The 16,320-nt window shown below is 55.2% G+C and overlaps 2 protein-coding genes across 7 annotated transcripts; one reads left to right on the top strand and one right to left on the bottom strand.

The window, feature by feature from the left end:
- Positions 1 to 95: 95 nt before the first annotated feature.
- TMEM170A (transmembrane protein 170A) lies at positions 96 to 4,239 on the top strand. 2 transcript variants are annotated; one of them, XM_041400880.1, is made up of 3 exons: positions 96 to 263; positions 352 to 522; positions 1,099 to 4,239. In XM_041400880.1, the coding sequence occupies exons 1-3, from the start codon at positions 140 to 142 to the stop codon at positions 1,227 to 1,229; spliced, it is 426 nt and encodes a 141-aa protein (XP_041256814.1). In that variant the 5' UTR covers positions 96 to 139; the 3' UTR covers positions 1,230 to 4,239. The 2 variants fall into 2 exon arrangements, with proteins under 2 accessions (XP_041256814.1, XP_041256813.1); XM_041400879.1 differs by having other exon boundaries at positions 96 to 522.
- A 656-nt stretch (positions 4,240 to 4,895) lies between these two features.
- SLC12A3 (solute carrier family 12 member 3) lies at positions 4,896 to 13,399 on the bottom strand. Of its 5 annotated transcripts, none has more exons than XM_041400651.1 (26): positions 13,031 to 13,399; positions 12,685 to 12,768; positions 12,371 to 12,446; positions 12,149 to 12,244; positions 11,863 to 12,002; positions 11,539 to 11,649; positions 11,238 to 11,349; positions 10,857 to 10,987; positions 10,515 to 10,599; positions 10,031 to 10,185; positions 9,610 to 9,717; positions 9,251 to 9,374; positions 9,049 to 9,150; positions 8,806 to 8,961; positions 8,629 to 8,728; positions 8,097 to 8,208; positions 7,406 to 7,546; positions 7,108 to 7,214; positions 6,884 to 6,966; positions 6,635 to 6,703; positions 6,354 to 6,458; positions 6,084 to 6,195; positions 5,721 to 5,807; positions 5,495 to 5,630; positions 5,315 to 5,382; positions 4,896 to 5,037 (listed from the first exon to the last, which is right to left on the bottom strand). In XM_041400651.1, exons 1-26 carry the CDS (start codon positions 13,397 to 13,399, stop codon positions 4,896 to 4,898), a joined length of 3,111 nt encoding a protein of 1,036 aa, XP_041256585.1. The 5 variants fall into 5 exon arrangements, with proteins under 5 accessions (XP_041256585.1, XP_041256584.1, XP_041256586.1 ...); XM_041400650.1 differs by having other exon boundaries at positions 6,354 to 6,474; positions 6,627 to 6,703; positions 12,685 to 12,843; positions 13,106 to 13,399; XM_041400652.1 differs by having other exon boundaries at positions 6,354 to 6,455; positions 12,685 to 12,843; positions 13,106 to 13,399.
- Positions 13,400 to 16,320: the final 2,921 nt, after the last annotated feature.

Below are 16,320 nucleotides of genomic sequence, written 5' to 3'. Positions count from 1 at the left end.
TGGGCCCGGCTGCCCCGAGGCTAGCGCTGATTGGTGCTAAGCCCTGTCTATCATCTTACACCGCTTTCCATTGGCTGAGACGGGCGGAAGGGGCCGGGCGGAAGGGGCGGTGGCGGATGGCGGCGGGGCCGTTGCGGGGATGGACGGCGGCGAAGCGGGCGGTGGTGGCGGGGGGCTCCTGCAGCAGATCCTCAGCCTTCGCCTCGTGCCCCGCGTGGGCAATGGCACCACCACCTACTCCAGCCCGCTCTCCACCTTCCCAGGTACCTCCCTACGCGGAGCGGCGTCCGCCCGCCGGGGCCGCTGGAGCCTGCGGGCCCCGGGCCGCCCTCACAGCCCTTCTCTCCGCAGAGATGTGGTACGGCGTCTTCCTGTGGGCACTCGTCTCCTCCCTTGCCTTCCACGTCCCGGCCGCGTTGCTTGCCCTGTTCACGCTCCGGCACCACAAGTACGGCCGGTTCATGTCCGTGAGCGTCCTGCTGATGGGCATCGTGGGACCCATCAGCGCCGGCACCCTCACAAGTACGGCGAGTGGCCGGCTGCCGGCCGGGGGGCTGGGCTGATCAGAGGCTGCTGTAGGCAGCGCGTGGAGTGCCGGTGTTCCCCGGGGTGGAGATCACCGTTCTGGCTTTACTTCCCCCTTTCCCCACGTTTCAAAGAGTGGGACCGTACCCTGTGTCCAGCCTTGAATCGGGCATGCCAAACGTGCCCGTGCAGAGCCAAGGGGGCTTTCACATTTCTGAGCACCTGGAGGAAAATCTCTCAGGTGTCAGTGTCCAGAACTGGGTAATGTTTGCAGCCTGTGGGCTGTGGGTGGGGGATCTTGGGACGAGGGTATGTCCCAAACCACCCAAACCCCACAGCTGCTGGAGGCCTCAGCAGTTTCAGCAGCAGTTCTCCCATGGCCTCCAGCACGCGCTGGTTCCTGGCTGAGGCTTGTCAGGCATCCCCAGCCCAGCATTCTCAGCTGCTGGTGGGCAGGGAGAGGCTCAGACCCCGCTGTTCTCTGCCCCAGTCTCGCATCCTCGGGCTCTCCCTTCATCCCTGTGCAGAGCAGCTGTCTGACATTGACATCTTGGCTTTTCCCCCTCTCCACAGGTGCTGCCATTGCTGGAGTTTACAGAGCTGCGGGGAAAAAAATGATTCCCTTTGAGGCGCTGATTTTTGGCGTGGGCCAGACGTTCTGTGTGGTGGTGGTTTCCTTCCTGCGCATTCTGGCCACTCTGTAGCTCCTCTGGAGAGGCTGGAGAGCACAAACCAGAGGGGAGCAAAGGACCTGCTGCCTCAGAACAAAATCACAGGGAGCACAGCTCCAGCCTTGTGTTTCTTCTGCTGATTTAAGGAATTGGGACGGCTTGCTCCTGCCTCCAGCCTGGCTTGAAATTTTAAAATCGTGAATTTTGTTACTTTTTGGTAACATTAAGTGCCAAGTGAAGCTTTATTTCTCTGGAGGGTAGGAAAATGGCTACCAGAGGAGGAGCCCCGGGTACCTTTCACCAGTGATGAATTGTAGTAACAGGAAGTGACTAAAATGTGACACCAGCTGTGCTGGGGTGGGAACAGGGCCAGAGTGACATCATGTCCTCAGAGCTCACTCACCACTTTGTTGCTTGGCTTTCAGTGAACCTGAAGCTCTTTTAATGTCAGTTTTTAAATTAAAAAATTGTTTTCTGCCTGGCCCAAACTTCTTAATACCAGGTCACGGCCATAGTGGATTTGGGATCAGCAAAAGGAGAACTCATTTTAGATGGATGAGAGTGCAGATTTGTGTCTGGGAGCTCTGGCTGTGAATGCTGTGCAGGGGAAATGTCTGGTATAAAAGATTGTGTGAGTTTTATTGCAGCAAAGCTCTTCTGGCCCTGTGAATGTTTGTCCCAGAGGCAGAGCAGAGTGGAATGGGCACTCCAGGAATCCCAGGTGTGCATGTGGGGGTGCACAGCTCTCCTCAGGCTCTGAAGGAGACTTGTGATTTCAGACAACCCTGTTCTCCCTTGACTTGCTGATGCTGTTGATGTTGGTGAGGTGGAGCTGGGTGTCTGCACTGACCTGGGAGTGGCACTGGCCAGCTTGGATAAAATCCCTGCTGCTGAGAGCTGCGTGCCCAGGCTGGGCTGTGACCTGGGTGTCCCAGTGTGCCACCCTGGCACCCAGCCAAGAGCCTGCTGGGGCTGGGAGAGCTGCAAGGCTCCTGGCAGGAGCCTGGCTGATTCCTGTGTCCATATGAGCACAGCCCCACACCAGCCCTTCTCCACAGGCAGTACTGTCTCCTCATTAATTGTTTTAGTTTGTTTTGGTTTTAAGTGACTTTTAACTAATGGGTAGCTCTGCACTTGTGCCCGGAGTTGTGCTGCATGGCTGGGGCACTTGAGCAGCTTCCAGAAGCTTCCTGGGGCTTGGTTCTTTGGGGAAGCTGAGGTTGAATTCCAGGGATGTGGCTGGGCAGTGCAGCCACCCCTAGGGGTTTGCTGTGGTCTGTGTTTGTACCCAGCTCACCCCGTGTGGGCTGCAGAGGGAAAGCACTGTGTGTGTCCAGCCTTTCAGGGGACTGTTCCCATCTGTGTCTTCACTGCATTCCTCTGGTTTCCAAATCAGTTCCTGTTGTACCTGCAGCATTTCCTAGGGCCATTTACCTACCATGAGCCCATGTCCTCAGTGCTGGAATGACTGGACGTGGCACTTAGTGCCATGGTCTGGATGATGAGGTGGTGAACAGTCAAAGGTTGGACTGAATCTTGGAGAGCTTTTCTAAACTAAATTGATTCTGTGATCCTTCAGCAGGATTCTCTATGCACTGACTCCTGAAGAGTGGTCTGTCAATGGTGAGAGGTGTTTCGCAGGAGTTACTAATTGAGATTACTCTAAATTTTAGCCTATGTTAATTCAGGGAATATAGATGCACAGTTCAGGAAATAATTTAATGTGAATCCTTCTCCTTAGGTGGGTGAGGTCCAAGTGGTGTAACATACACTCAACCCTGGATCTGTGGAGAGCCCTGTGTGCTTGTGCTGCTTGTAGAGAGCCAGTCTTCCTGCGAGGGCAGAAACAATGAAAAGGAAGGAATAAGCTTGCTTTCTTTTCCCCTTTCCCACTGCATATTTCAGCATGGGTACAGAGTGCACAGTTTAATTTACAGGAATTATCCTGTGTTTTCCTGGATGGATTAAAAGTATCTCATGGAGTTTGAATAGGGTGGGTCTGGCTTTACCTTTCAGGTGACACCAGAAACCAATGTCCTGAGCGCCTGCTGTGCCCTCCTTTACCCTGCACTGGTGCCTGGCACCACTCAATAGCCATTAAGCTGATTGCAACTGAAAAAGCACTTTATCCATGTGCCCCAGCACATGTGCTTGTGCTACAGCAAGAGGAGGTTTCCTTGCAGGAGCAGGGCTGAGGCGTGGGGGACACAAATGGGGCTGTCACAGAGCTCAGAACAAGTGAAAAATTGCTCAGTAAAGTCACTCAGTGCTGGGTGAACTGAAAACCTCCTGTTTTCTGTCCCTTGGGATCTCTGAGAGTCTGTTTGAGGTGGTTCTGGTTTACTTGAAGAGTTGGCAGCTTGCCCCTGTTTGGAGCTGGCAATGTCTCTCTCTGCCTAGATGCTGTGAAATTTTCAGGAAGTTCTTGCATAAAAGGTGAACAATCAGCTGATTTGTCTTTTCATATTAGCACAGGAGGCAAGTTCTTTGTGTCACCTTGGTGCTCACAGAGCAGCCTCACTCTGCTGGCTGCTGCTGGCAGCCTCCCTCTCCAGGAAAACCAGAGCTAGACAGAAAGGAGGAGTAGCCTTGAGCTGAAGCACCAGATGGCAGTTGAAGCACTGGTGGCAGTTTCCTCCCCTCATTGCTTTGGCCTTCCCTTTCCATTCCTTTATTCCAAGTGAGGGATGTGGAGGAATCCCTTCAATTTTCATCAGGTATTGGTAGACTTTGCTCAGTCAAACTTGCCAAAAACTGTGAAGAGCTAACAAAAACATCAACACTGGGCTCAGCAGTGCTGTGAGCCTCTGCTGGGGATTAAGGAAACACCTGGAGAAGCTGCCTGCCCTGGAGGAACACCCACTTATGCTGAGGCTCGTGGCCCTGCTCCCTGTGTGTGACATCCCCTCTGCCCCCACCGGCTTCCTCTCGCTCACAGCTGCGGCTGTCATGAACAAATCTTTGTATGATTGAAAAGTCTGTACATTTTATTTTTCTACTGACACTCTTAATCCTGGTGGTGATTATCAGTAAATTCTGTAACTCATGAGGTGAATGAATGTTGTGTGTTTCTTCTGCAGCGTGACAAGGGGGCCTGGGTTGTGCTTTTGCAATTGAGCTTTGCTTGGGGCCATCTGCACCAGAAATGTCCTTGTTCTGGTGCTAAATGTTGTCTCCATGAGGAGCTGGACCTGCATCTGCAGCCAGGCACCACAGTCTGAGGTGACAGCTCACTGCTGTTCAGTTGTTGGGGACAGGCTTAGCTGTCTCTGAGGGGATATGCTGGGGCCCTGCAGCCCCTAGGCTTGGTGCTGACCTGCTCCCAGCCCCTGGGGCTGTTCCCATCCTGGACCAGTGGCCTTGCTGGGCCAGCATTCAGTCCCTGCACACCACTTGGGCTCTCCTGGGCATGCAAGTGCAGGACCCAACACTCCCCTGCCTGGCTCTGGCTAACCCCAGGTCAGAGCAGTACCTGCACTGCAGGGCCAGCATTGCTGTTTATTGATGTACAACCTGCAAAGCCTGAGATGGGCCAAACAAGTGTTTGTAAAAGGGTGGCAGCTGTGCCTGGTGGGCATTTCCAGAGGGCTGGTAGCCACTGTGCCTTCACTGCTCCCCCACACTCCCAGAGGAGCACGCTCCAGGACCAAAACCAGCCTGAAAAATTCACATCCCAAGTCATCAGGAATCCAGGAGGTTTTATTGGCAGTAAAAGGTCAACACGTTCTCTTGGTTTCCTCGTGTGAGGATGATGGGGGGTCTGAGGTCCTGGGAGAGGGTCTCGAGCCAGGCCATGTAGAGGGAGCTGGGGCAGCGGCCCTTCCTGCCGATGGGCGGAGTGCTGCGGACAGCGAGGGCCGTGAGCACGGAGCCGGCCACAGCCCCTTTCTCAGTCATTGCAGATTGTTCCCCTAAAAAGGGCCAACACCGCATCCTCCCACCCGACAGCACCCAGGCTGGAGCTCTTGGTGTCTTCCAAGGGCTTTTCCCTGTGGTGCAGCACTCTCACCAGCCTTAGGGTGTCTGTGCAGGACCTCCCCACCCAGGGAGGGGTGAACATCCCGAGGGACCATTCCCATGGGGCAAGAAACGGGTGTGAGGGCATTACTGGCACCTACATGGCTATGAGTGCTGCATCCCGTGAGTAATCCAGCAAAATCTCATTCAGCCTCACTTGCCGGAGCGACTGTGGAGCAAAGAGCGTCGAGAAACACAAAATAATGGTTTCCAGAAAAAGACTAAATTTTGTCTAAAGAGCAGGAGACCCTTTGCAGGAGCTCCCCTGGCACTGGTGCTACCTTGGCTCTGTTTTTATCGACTTCCTCGTCAGAAATCTTCCAGGGACAGCCCTGTCTCATCTCATTCACTGTGGCCTCGTCTTTGAAGCCATCGTTCAGCCTGAAGGGAGCGATGAGGTCATCAAATCTCTTGATGCTGCAACACAAGCAGACAGTGCCAAGGAAGAGGGTCTGGGCAGGTTTGGGGGTGCTGTGGGGGCACAGGGAAGGGAAGGGGGGTGGTTACTGCTCTGGCCGGGGTTTCTGGTTGATGTCAGGGAGGATGTGGACCTCATGGAAGCCGAGGCGGAACTTGCTCAGCAGAGAGACAATCCTAATGGAGAGAAAAGGACATATTTCCCCAAAGTTTGCAGGGAATAGTAGCTCTGACTGAGAACCCTGCTGGCCTCAGTCTGCACTTTGGGTTTTCCCACTCTGCAGCCACACTGATTTCCAGAGAAATGAGGCAAAGCAGCCAGGTCAGAGCTCACAGATCCTATTAAGGCAAAGCTGGGAGGGCTCAGCAGGATGGGAAGCAGCTTGTGTCACCAGCCACAGGACAGTGGCAGTGGCCAAGTGGCTAAGAGGTGCAGTGGCCACCAGCACTTACGCCTTCCTCTCCTCGTCCATCCTGTTGATCTGCCCGCCGACAAACACGCGGATTTTGCACTTTCCCCACCGCTTCTTGCGGCCCAGGAGGTAGGGGATGAGCAGCGTGAGACCTGGCCCCAAAACACCCGGTGGGAGATGCAGCAGTGACCCCCAGGCTCACCAGTGCTTCCTTGGTGCCCTGGCCCATTTGGCAGGACTGAGCCTTCCTGGGCACTGCAGGGGAGGTGCTGGGCTCACATTAGCTGGACAGGTGGAAGGTGAAGGTTACCTCCATCATCAAAGAGCCAGTAAATGTCAATGGTCTTCTTGCCCTGCTTGTTCTGGAAGATGGTGCTTGCCTGCTGCTCACTGGCCAGGGTGGTGGGGTCCACTGCTGGGGCAAGAGGGTCCTGGTGTCAGTAAAGAGTGCCACCAGCCACAGATTAAAGGCATCACTTCCTCCTGGTTGCAGCCCTGCTCCTCATCAGTTCTTGAAACCCCCACCCTGCCTGCAAGATAATCCTCAGAGCTGGGGATGCTCTGGGTGGTCACAAGCCAGGACCAACCTACCTGTGCCTGGGGCTGCTCTGCTGCCAGTGCCATTCTCAGGGTGCTCTGCTGCCTCAAACGTGGGGTTAACTGAGGAGGGAGGAGATGAGCAAGGGCAGCACAGCAGTGCCTCATTGTCCCCACCCCTGTGATCCCAGCACAGGAGTGATGTCCTGCCAGGACTGTGGCCTTTGTCTGGGGACATGATGCTGGCTGGCACATCCCACAACTCCATGTCTCTGTGCATCCCTGGCCAGCTAAAACTCTTACCATGTGCCTGCAGCACTCGGGAAACATTCAGCCCTTCCTTCATCCGCATTAAGCACACGCCGTACTTGAAATCGAACGCGTCGCTGGAGGGAGGGAGGAGAAGGCAGTGAGTGGAGGGTGCACTGTCAGCCCAGCTGGACCCTGTGCACCTGACTGCAGCCGGCAGTGGGGCCACCACCAGGTGCCAGTGTCCCCGAGAGGTGCAGGGGCTGGTGTGGCCGTACTGCAGGATGCCCACGTAGTCCTCCAGGCTCTGTGGAGATGCCGTCCGCCAGTCCCTCTTGTAGCCCAGCACTAAGATGTTAGGTCTCATCTTCCCAAGGCCAGCAGCCTATGGATAGATGTCCCCATGAGACCCCTCTGCAGGGACAGACGGACACAGCTGGTGTCAGTCCACTCCATGGGGGAGCAACACAAAGGGGGGTGCCTGGAGATCATGGAGGGAGGTAAGAGCTCCCCCAAGCTCTGACCTCCTCACAAAGAGGAGGGACCCTGCTGTTGGAAGGCCAATGATGGCTGTACCTGGATGAGCATTTGGACACCACTTCTCAAATCCTCAGCCACCACATCCGTGTAGAAAGCCTTGATCTTCCTCTTCATTAGCCACTTAGTGTGGCCATCTGCCATCAGACGGGACTCTGGCATCTTCTGCTTCTGTGGTCCCTGCAGGAATCAGGAGCAGGAGCTCAGGCAGCCCCTTCCAACTGCAACAAGTCTTGCCACCAAGGACTTCTAGCTCCTCTCTTCCCAAGTCATTGGCAAGAGGTGAATGTAACCACTGCACACATGGGAGGTTGCAATCACATCCAAGAAAACCAGTGAATCCAGGGAGTCAACAGAAAGTGCACACAATCCCAACAGTCCTGTGGGTGCAGATGAGCTGGTTCTTACTGCACCCAATTGCTCTGGAGACATCAGAACTGCAGGATCCCCCTGTCCTCTGAGCAACTACTTCATCCTTCCAAATATTCCGCAATTAATTGGCAAAGGGAAGCCATAAGCCCACAGGGACATCCTGATGCTTCATCAATATTGCTTAACAACTCAGAGAAGCTTCCAGTTGACACATTTCATCGTCCAGCAACACACAAGTGGGCACAATTCAACCTCCACCCTGTATCCACCAGGATACAACTGGATTTCCCAGCCCACAACCCACTGGTGGCCAGAGCCCCCAGGACAAGGAACCAACCAGCTTCTGCAGGGGACTCACAATCAGCACGTTGCCGCAGAGCATCAGGCTGAGGTTCTTGGTGAAGGTCCCCACAAAATCCACCAGTGCCGGGCGGAAGTTGGGTGGGCCAGTCAGCACCAGGCACTGCGGTCTGCAGGCAGGGGAAAAAGGGAGTGAGGAATAGTACTTTGGAGGCATCCAGCCCTTTTGGAATGAGCCATGTTTCTTCTCCCATGCTTGGCCAGTGGCAACTATAGGAAGCATCTTTAGAATGAGAAAATATTATGTGGCCTGAGGGTCCAGTCTCAATCTTTGGTCTTTTTATATCAGATGACACCAATATGTCTGTGTCTGCCTGGTACAGGGAGGGCAGGGTTTGTCCAGTTTTCTACCTTACATGGCACAGACATGGGATTTTGGAGACAGACACATTTTGCTGTAGCTCCTGGTTACTGAGGGTGGTGGTGAGGATGTGGCCATGGGCACGATGCCTCCCTGGGTTTACCACAGGCAGGAGCTGGCTCTTCATCCCACTCCCTCCATGCCCGGCACTGCAATGAGCTGCCCTTGCCTGTAGTTCTTGATGTGCTCATCCACTTCACTCAGCCCCACTGAGTAGTTGAGGGCCATGTTGTAGGAGCTGGCTTGCATGGAGGAGCCCCAGTTGACATCTGCACGGGGAAGATGGATTAGCAACAGGGCCAGACACCTTCTGGGGCATCGCCCCTGCCAGGTTGCCACCACCCACCTGGCTTTTTGTAGAGGACGTATCCTAGGAGGAAGAGGACTATCCCGAAGGCAATGAGGGCTGCCCACCAGGTCAGCAGGAACATGATCACCACTGAGACAGCAGCTCCAAAGAGCGCAGCCCACTTGCTGTAATACCGAAAGGAGGGTCGCCAGCCTGCACGCAAACACACACAGCTGCCAGGACAGGGAGCCGGACGTGGAGCCGGCCGCCGCAGGGCAGGCGTGGCACGGCACAGCCCACCTGGGGAGTTGGTGATGGAGGCGTGGAAGCAGCTGAAGTTGATGAGGGCGTAGGAGCAGAGGAAGAAGTTGGAGATGATGGGGGCGATGGCATTGAGCTCAGCTGTGGGAGGAGGAGAAAGAGAGTGAGCTGTCAGTGGTGGGGACTGAGCCACCCTGCTGGTGCCAAGGTGCAGGAGGGTGCTGGGGCAGCAAGCACCTACCGATGAGGATAAAGCCAACGGCAATGACGTAGGTGAGCATGTAGCCACGGATGGGCTCGCTGTTCCTCCCATAGCCCTTCCCGAAAAAGCCGATGAGAGGATAGAGCTGGTCCTTGCAGAGACACTGCAAAGAGACACACAGTGGGGACAGCAGGCTTTGCCAGGGATGTGGGATGGCAGTGCCGTGGTGGCTCCTGCATCCCTAAGAGCAAGGGCCGAACTGGGCACATGCCCTTTGCTGACAGCAGCATCCTCCTTGCCCCAGGGCTGCTCACAGATGCAGAGCCCTGCACCAAGGAGCATCATCCACTGCTGAGCTCAGGGAGAGGAGCTGGGATGTGCAGACACCACCCCCTCACCTGAAAGACTTTGGGGGCTGAGACAAGGCAGGCCAATGCTGAGGAGAGGGTAGCGCCAAAGATCCCTGCTGTAATGAGGGGGCCAAATCCAGACACCATGCTCATGCTCTGCATGAAAACCAGGGGATCAGGAACCCCAGCATCTCTGGTGCACCAACCTCCACCCCAACCCTGAAGGATTTCCGGCCCCAGGCCCCATCCTGCTGCATTTTCTTTAACATTATCCAGGCAGCAAAGTCCAGCCATATCCAAAAGCCCACTCCCTGGTGCCTTCCTGTTAAAAAATGACTGTTTCAAGAGCATGGGTGACCCAGGATGGCAAGGAGGTGCCAGGCATGCAGCTGCCCTGGGAAAACCATCCACTGCAGCACAAACCTGGCTAGGAGCAGCAAGAGGGGCTGGCCATGGTTCTGAGCAGTACCTGGTAGTAGTTGCTGAGCCCATATCGGCAGCTCCGCTGTTGGGTGCAGGCGGTGAAGTTCCAGCCGAAGCTGCAGGCCAGTCCCTCACAGCCCAGCGAGCCCACGGCCACGCTGTCGTTCAGGCTGCCCGAGGCATCTCGGACCACACAGGCACCTGGGGGGACACACTGGGCTAGAGCAGAGCTGGCACCTTTCCACGGTTTCAGGAAGCCCAGCCCTACATCCCATTGCCCATGACAACTCCCAAGTCCCTGCCATGGAGCAATGCCATGAACTCCACTGCCCACCCAGGATGACTTTGCCCCACGTAGGGGTAGGAACAAGATTTGGCAACTGTGGCACTCACACTGGGATATCAGTGCCAGTGTCCACAGCTTGCTCCTGGCTCCTACATACATGCATCCTCCAGGCCACCCATTTTGGGTAGGGGCCAGCCCAACCACCCAGCCCCCTCACCCACTGCACCTGAGGATGTGCTCTTACCAATGGTAGCAGAAAGCACCAGGTAGGACATAGTGGTCCAGAAGATGGCCATCAAGGTGCCCTTGGGGATGGCCACGGCAGGATCCTGCCCAAGGGAGTTGCAGAGATATGTAAGACAGCTTTCCAGCAGCAGTGCTAATGTAGGCAGCTTAATTGTAGCTGCTGTACAAGAGGAATTTTAATTCACTGTATCACAAAGCTACAGAGCATCTCCTGGCTGAGCCTGAAGTTTGCATAAGAAACAAAACAAAGTCTAACAGTTGGATCAAAATGAAAGCCCCAGTGAAAATAGGGCTTGAGCCCTGAGAAACACTGGCTTAGGCAGCAACAGTCACAACCCACCTTCAGGTCACCTGAAATGTTGGCCCCAGCCAGGATACCGGTTGCAGATGGGAAGAAGATGGAAAACAAGCCAAAGAAGGAACCCTCAGGTCCACGCCAGTTCGGCACAAAGTTCTGAGCAAAGATATCAGCTAGGGAGGAAGCAGAGGAGAAGCATTTAAGGCCTCTTGGCTACTTTTGTCTTGCCTAAAGCACCTCAGCACTGGCTGGGGGCATAGTGCTGATGGCAGGGACCCCTGGGAGGGGACACTGTGCTTTTAATGACACCTCAGCAAGGAGCACCTTCCCGTAGCAAACATCTCCCCAAACTGCAGCAAAGAGCCAGGCTCCAGAGATGCACTTGGACCTGCTGAGTGCAACCCCAGCCTGTGGTGGACCCACCTCGGTAGCTGAAGAAGCCCTTTGCTTGCTTCTCAGCAGTGGCTGGGATCACTGTCCCCACCAGGTAGTTAATGAAGGAAACCAAGATGACCAGGAAGAACAGTATCTGTGCCTGCCAGACCAGAAGGAGACAGCTGAAGGATTGGGTGTTTGGGCACAGAAAGAGTGAAGAACGCATTAGGAGAAACCCATGCCACTTTTTGGGGAGCTACAGGCATCCTCTGCTCCTCAGATGCCTGGTGGCCAGCAAGGACAGCTCTTACCAGCCCAGGAGAAAAATGTGAGCAGAAGTAAGGGTTACCTTGGCCTCCCATTCCATGCCAGCCAGGGAGATGCCCAGCAGCACCGTCACAGTGATGACCCCAATGATTCGGATGTCATTGGTGGGGTCCACGATGAGGGAATTGTGCTCCTGGGGAAGGGGAACTATTCACAACATGAAAATAACCCTCTTCCTTAATAAACCACTGGTTTTTCCAGTGAGTTTTAGCAGCCACTGTTTGATTATCAGTGGTCCAACGATAAGGCAAATATTGATAATCAGCGCAGGTTGTGCAAGGAGAAGGTGGGGATGGAGGGGTAGGGGGGACATTGGGACCCAGAGGACACAGAGTTGCTCTCTTACCTGCAGCAGGTCCCGGACAGTTTCAGCAAAGCCCACTGTGTGCATGGCCACAGCCACTGCGTTTGCAAAGGCAAAGATCAGCCCGATGGAGCCGCCCAGCTCCGGCCCGAGGCTCCGCGAGATGAGGAAGTAGGTGCCTCCTGAGGCAGGGAACACCCCATGGCATTACTGCTTCCCCACGTTTTTGGGGTTCCCCCACACCTCACAGCCCATGCCAGGAGTTCACATCCATGGGGCAGCCCCAGGATAAAGAGACCCCTGGGGTGGCCAGGAGGGAACACACTACCTGACTTCACTTTGCCATTGGTGGATATGGCAGAGATGGACAAGCCGGTTATGGTGGTCACTGTCACAGACATGAGGATGATGAGCCATGTCAGGGCTGCAGGGAAAGGACATTGCTTCACTGTATCCCCCAGCCATTCCTAGGAGTCCCACCACCCCCAGGTGTCTGGGTGATGATGGGCCCAGTGCCACTGTCCAGCCCACCGGGAGCCGCAGCACCCACCGATTCCTGCCTGGGCGGTGATCCAGGGCAAGCGCAAGTAGAGGATAACTCCCCAGATGTTCAGCATGCAGCGAATCTGAGGGGGGACAGAGGGGAATTGGCCATCAGGGCACTGAATTTGGCCACCTGGGGATGGCCAAACCATGCCAGCTCTGCTGCTCCTCAGAGAAAGTCACCCCACTGAGGAGAGCAGAGAATTGCACAAAGCACATGTGCTTGCAAAAACATAGACATTGGGAAAAATGCAACAAGGGTAAAATGCTTACAAGGTAGTAGGACAGGAGGATGCTCCGTGGGGGATGGGTCACACTCACCATGACGCCCTTCACCCATCCAAAGCGGACAGGTTCTGGCACGGAGTCTCTGCCTGGCTCCCCTTCTGCCTCCTCCAGCCCAGCCTCCGGCCCAGCCTCTGGCAGGCCATTGCTCTGCTGCAGGTCAGACACCGGCGTGCGAAGGCGGCCTGGGTCAGGCTGTGGGACGAGGGGAAGGCAGGTGAGCATGGGATTCAGGCAGCTGTCCCTGGAGGCAATGCTCTGGTTGACCACACAGCTGGAAACAGCTGGATTCTCTGGCTTCTCTCAGGGCCTTCTTGGGGATGTGCAGTCGGCACAGCACCAGTTATGGCACCAAGAGGCAGGAGACAGAGCGACCCGCCACAGACACTTCGCAGGGACCAGCAGCATGGCCAGGGGATGCCAGAGATGCTGTGGGTACAGCCAAGCCCTCTGTTACCTTGAGGATGGAGTGCAGGTCAGCCAGCGAGGGCCTGCCCTTCCTGGGCTCGCCCACCCCCTTGCTGTCGGCGTAGTGCTCGTAGGCCGGCACCACATCCACCGTGTTGTAGCCGAAGGTCCTGGTGCAGAGGGTGCTGCTGGACAGGTGGGTGGGCTGGACGCTGTCGCAGCTGGACCCCTCGGTGGGTGTGTAGGGCCCCCGGCCCCCCTCCTCCATGCCCAGGAGGGTGCTGATGGTGAAGCGGCCGCTGCAGCGGGCCGGGGGCAGATCTGGGATGGGCAGCTCGGCCATTGCCCCTGCCCAGCAGCCTGCCAGGTGGGGGACAGGGTGGAGAGGGGCTTGCTGGCTTTATACCCCGCAAAACCGGAGCGAGGTGACCGGCGCACACCCACCACTGATGCTAATAGAGGAAAGGAATCAGCTTGAACCACCCCGAGCTGGTCAGGGGGAAAAAAATAGCTGGAAGGGATACCAAAACCACCATAATGGGCATCACTGCCTCCCAGCACTTGATGGGGGCAGCGATAACGGATTTGAGATTAAGTCCCAAGGACAGATCAGCAGAGAAATGCAGCGCTGAGTTTGCCTCCGGCCCCAACCCAGGAACATTCAGTTCACAGGGATTTATTATGGAAAAAGGGAGCAAGACTCCCACGCACCCTCGCCCTTCCCTGGGATACTGCCCCAGACCCGTCAGATCTCGTAAATCATCTTGGCTGGTCTCCAAGGTGCTGCCTGTGGCACTGAGCTGGGCCGGATGTGGGGAGGGGAATGGTGCCTTTATCTCACAGTGAAACCACGGGGAAGGGGGAGCGTAGCATCAAGGAATCTGAGGGATGCCCCTGCTGGGACTCGGATTCCAGGCTGCTGGAGAAGACAGGGTGCACAGAGTGGTCTAAGTCTGTCTGTGCTTGTCCAGGGTCGGGAGCTGGCAGCTCTCAGTACCAGGCAGCAGAGATGCCCATGGTCCCACAGCCGCCTTCCCCTCCAGACCCAGGGAACCACTGAGCTGCCAGGGCTCAGAACCGCCCAGTCCCATCCCTGAGTTAATAAGCCATTTAAACCCTTGCTCCATCACACAAAACACAGCTGAAGCTGTGTGGCCGTAACCCACAGCCACAGGAGGCGAGGACAGGGGGAGGGATGGGCGCCTCTTACACTCCCGCAGCCCCTGTCACATGTGCCACGAAAGCAGTTACAGATAACATCAGCAAAGACAGCAAACAAGGCCAGCAATAAAATTCGAGGGCAGCCCATTGGAATTTCAGCTCCGTGTGGCTTTGCAAGTTAATGGAAAATTGGGCCTGCCTGCCGTGCTGCCTCTGGCTGTGTTTGCATTCACACACAAATTTTGACCTGATTTTTGAGGACTTGCTCCAGCCCCCTTGTTTGTGCGAGGGCAGATGGGCCGTGATCACCGGAGCCCCGTGCAGCCAGGGGAAGCTGAGGGCAGGCAGCCCGCTCTGCATCCAGCTCAGCCCTCGCAGCACTGCAGAGCACCTGGGAGCCCGGAGAGCAGGGACAAGGGACGAGGAAAGAGCCTCACCCCAGCACCTCACACAACAACCTGCACAGAGTGGACCCCAGCTTCCTCTCACCACAGATGCACCAGCAGACTCACACCCAGCAGAAGTGGCTTTATTTTAGAACCGCACTGTTTCACCAAAACCGCTGATATGCCCAAAACAGCACAAATCAGTCTCTTAAGTGGGGGGTCTGTTCAAGGCAGCACAGCCTGAGATGCTCCGGAAGACACAGGAGGGCTCCCGAGGCGGGCGAAGAGCGAAGCGAGTGGTATGATGCAACCCTGGTGTAGTGAAATAGCCGGATTGTAGGAAGCGCTTGTCGTCGGCCTGATTCACAACACCAGCTGCAGCAACAATACCGGGCCGAGCGGCGCTGGGAGCTCTGCAGCCTCCCTCCTGCCCCTCCACTCACACGGAAGAGGTGCCAAGTTGGTTCTGCAGGGTTTTCCCTCACTTCCAGCCGATGCCCCAGTTTGTTCTGGATATCAAATGCATCAAATGAACCCAAAATTGAGTTAAGCAGAGCATGGCACGGTGCATTACACAGCTTCTTTTAAAGACTGCTGAAGTGTTATATTCCAAAAGGGTTTAATGAAGCTTTAATTGACCTGTTTCCATCCCTGTGGAAGAGGGAACCTACCACCCTGAGTGACACAGGACACACGAATGATGCAGGGGCTCAGCACTGCAAACCCACCGTGCAGAGCAGACTCAATTTCTCAGCACCACAGCAAAGGAAGCCTGTGAAAACAAAAGAGATGGTTATTCAGCCAACTGCCAGTAACCTTTCCCAGTGGGAACACGGAGGTCATCTCCCATCTCTTTCAGACACCATCTCCATCCTTCCAACTTCAAACCCACAGAGAAAGAGGACAAAAATGCTGGTACAGGGACATGAACAGAGGCAGTATTTGAGTGCTGTCCCACCCCAGGGACACAGAACTGGAATTAACAATATCCTCTTACTTCTTCCATGCTGCAAGGAAAACATTTTGCTTCTTTGACAGGCTGGGGTGACAAGGGTTGGGAGAGTAACAAAACCAAAACAAGTTCATTGAATTCACTTTTTCTGAACACAATTCCTTCAGCTCCTGCAAGGAAATCCCAGAAAAGGCAGAGGACTAGGAATGTAACCCATAGGCAAGTACCCTGACTATGACCAGCATACTCTGGGGTAATGGTGAAAATACTTAAAAGGATTAATTTTGTTGTCTGGACTAGAAAAACCTCACAGACAGCTGAGAGGACTGGACCACTGACAGCAGCTTTCTGACAGTGTTTAGGAGGCCATCGAGGCACATTTCAGCAGTGCCAGTCCCCACAGGAGCTGGCTGTCCTCCCTTAGCTCAGTGCAGTTTTTACCAGGTTAACCCCGAGCAGAACTTTTAACCAATTTTTTCTCTACTGGACAGGTAACAGAGCAGAAGTTTACAGCAAGTATTTATTGATTTCTCTGCAACTGCCCTGTAATTCCAGACCACATCACTCAGCCCTTGGCCCTTAGAGGAGCTGCAGCTTTAGGAGCTGCTGTGCTGGTCTTGCAGCATGTGTGGATGTTTCAGAACCACAGAGCCACACAGACTGTGGGACACAGACTGGAGACTGCCTGCCTCTGCTGCATCCACACCAGAACAAGATTGTTACACGCTCTCACAGCAAACAGCTTTTCACTTTTTCCTCTAATCT

Source organism: Onychostruthus taczanowskii, unplaced genomic scaffold (genome assembly GCF_017590055.1).
Source record: "Onychostruthus taczanowskii isolate IOZ18803 unplaced genomic scaffold, ASM1759005v1 scaffold18, whole genome shotgun sequence".
Classification (NCBI taxonomy): domain Eukaryota; kingdom Metazoa; phylum Chordata; class Aves; order Passeriformes; family Passeridae; genus Onychostruthus; species Onychostruthus taczanowskii.
Note: the sequence above shows the minus strand (reverse complement) of the source record. Positions and strands in the feature narration are given on the sequence as shown.

Excerpts from the sequence above, each read along its gene's own strand:
- SLC12A3 (XM_041400650.1), bottom strand. The coding sequence starts at position 13,399 with ATGGCCGAGCTGCCCATCCCAGATCTGCCCCCGGCCCGCTGCAGCGGC. Across the intron at positions 11,350-11,538 it reads GCATGGAATGGGAGGCCAAG|GCACAGATACTGTTCTTCCT; the intron begins GTAACCCTTACT and ends CTGGTCTGGCAG. Across the intron at positions 9,151-9,250 it reads CGTTGGCTTTATCCTCATCG|CTGAGCTCAATGCCATCGCC; the intron begins GTAGGTGCTTGC and ends CTCCTCCCACAG.
- TMEM170A (XM_041400879.1), top strand. The coding sequence starts at position 117 with ATGGCGGCGGGGCCGTTGCGGGGATGGACGGCGGCGAAGCGGGCGGTG. Across the intron at positions 523-1,098 it reads CAGCGCCGGCACCCTCACAA|GTGCTGCCATTGCTGGAGTT; the intron begins GTACGGCGAGTG and ends CCCTCTCCACAG.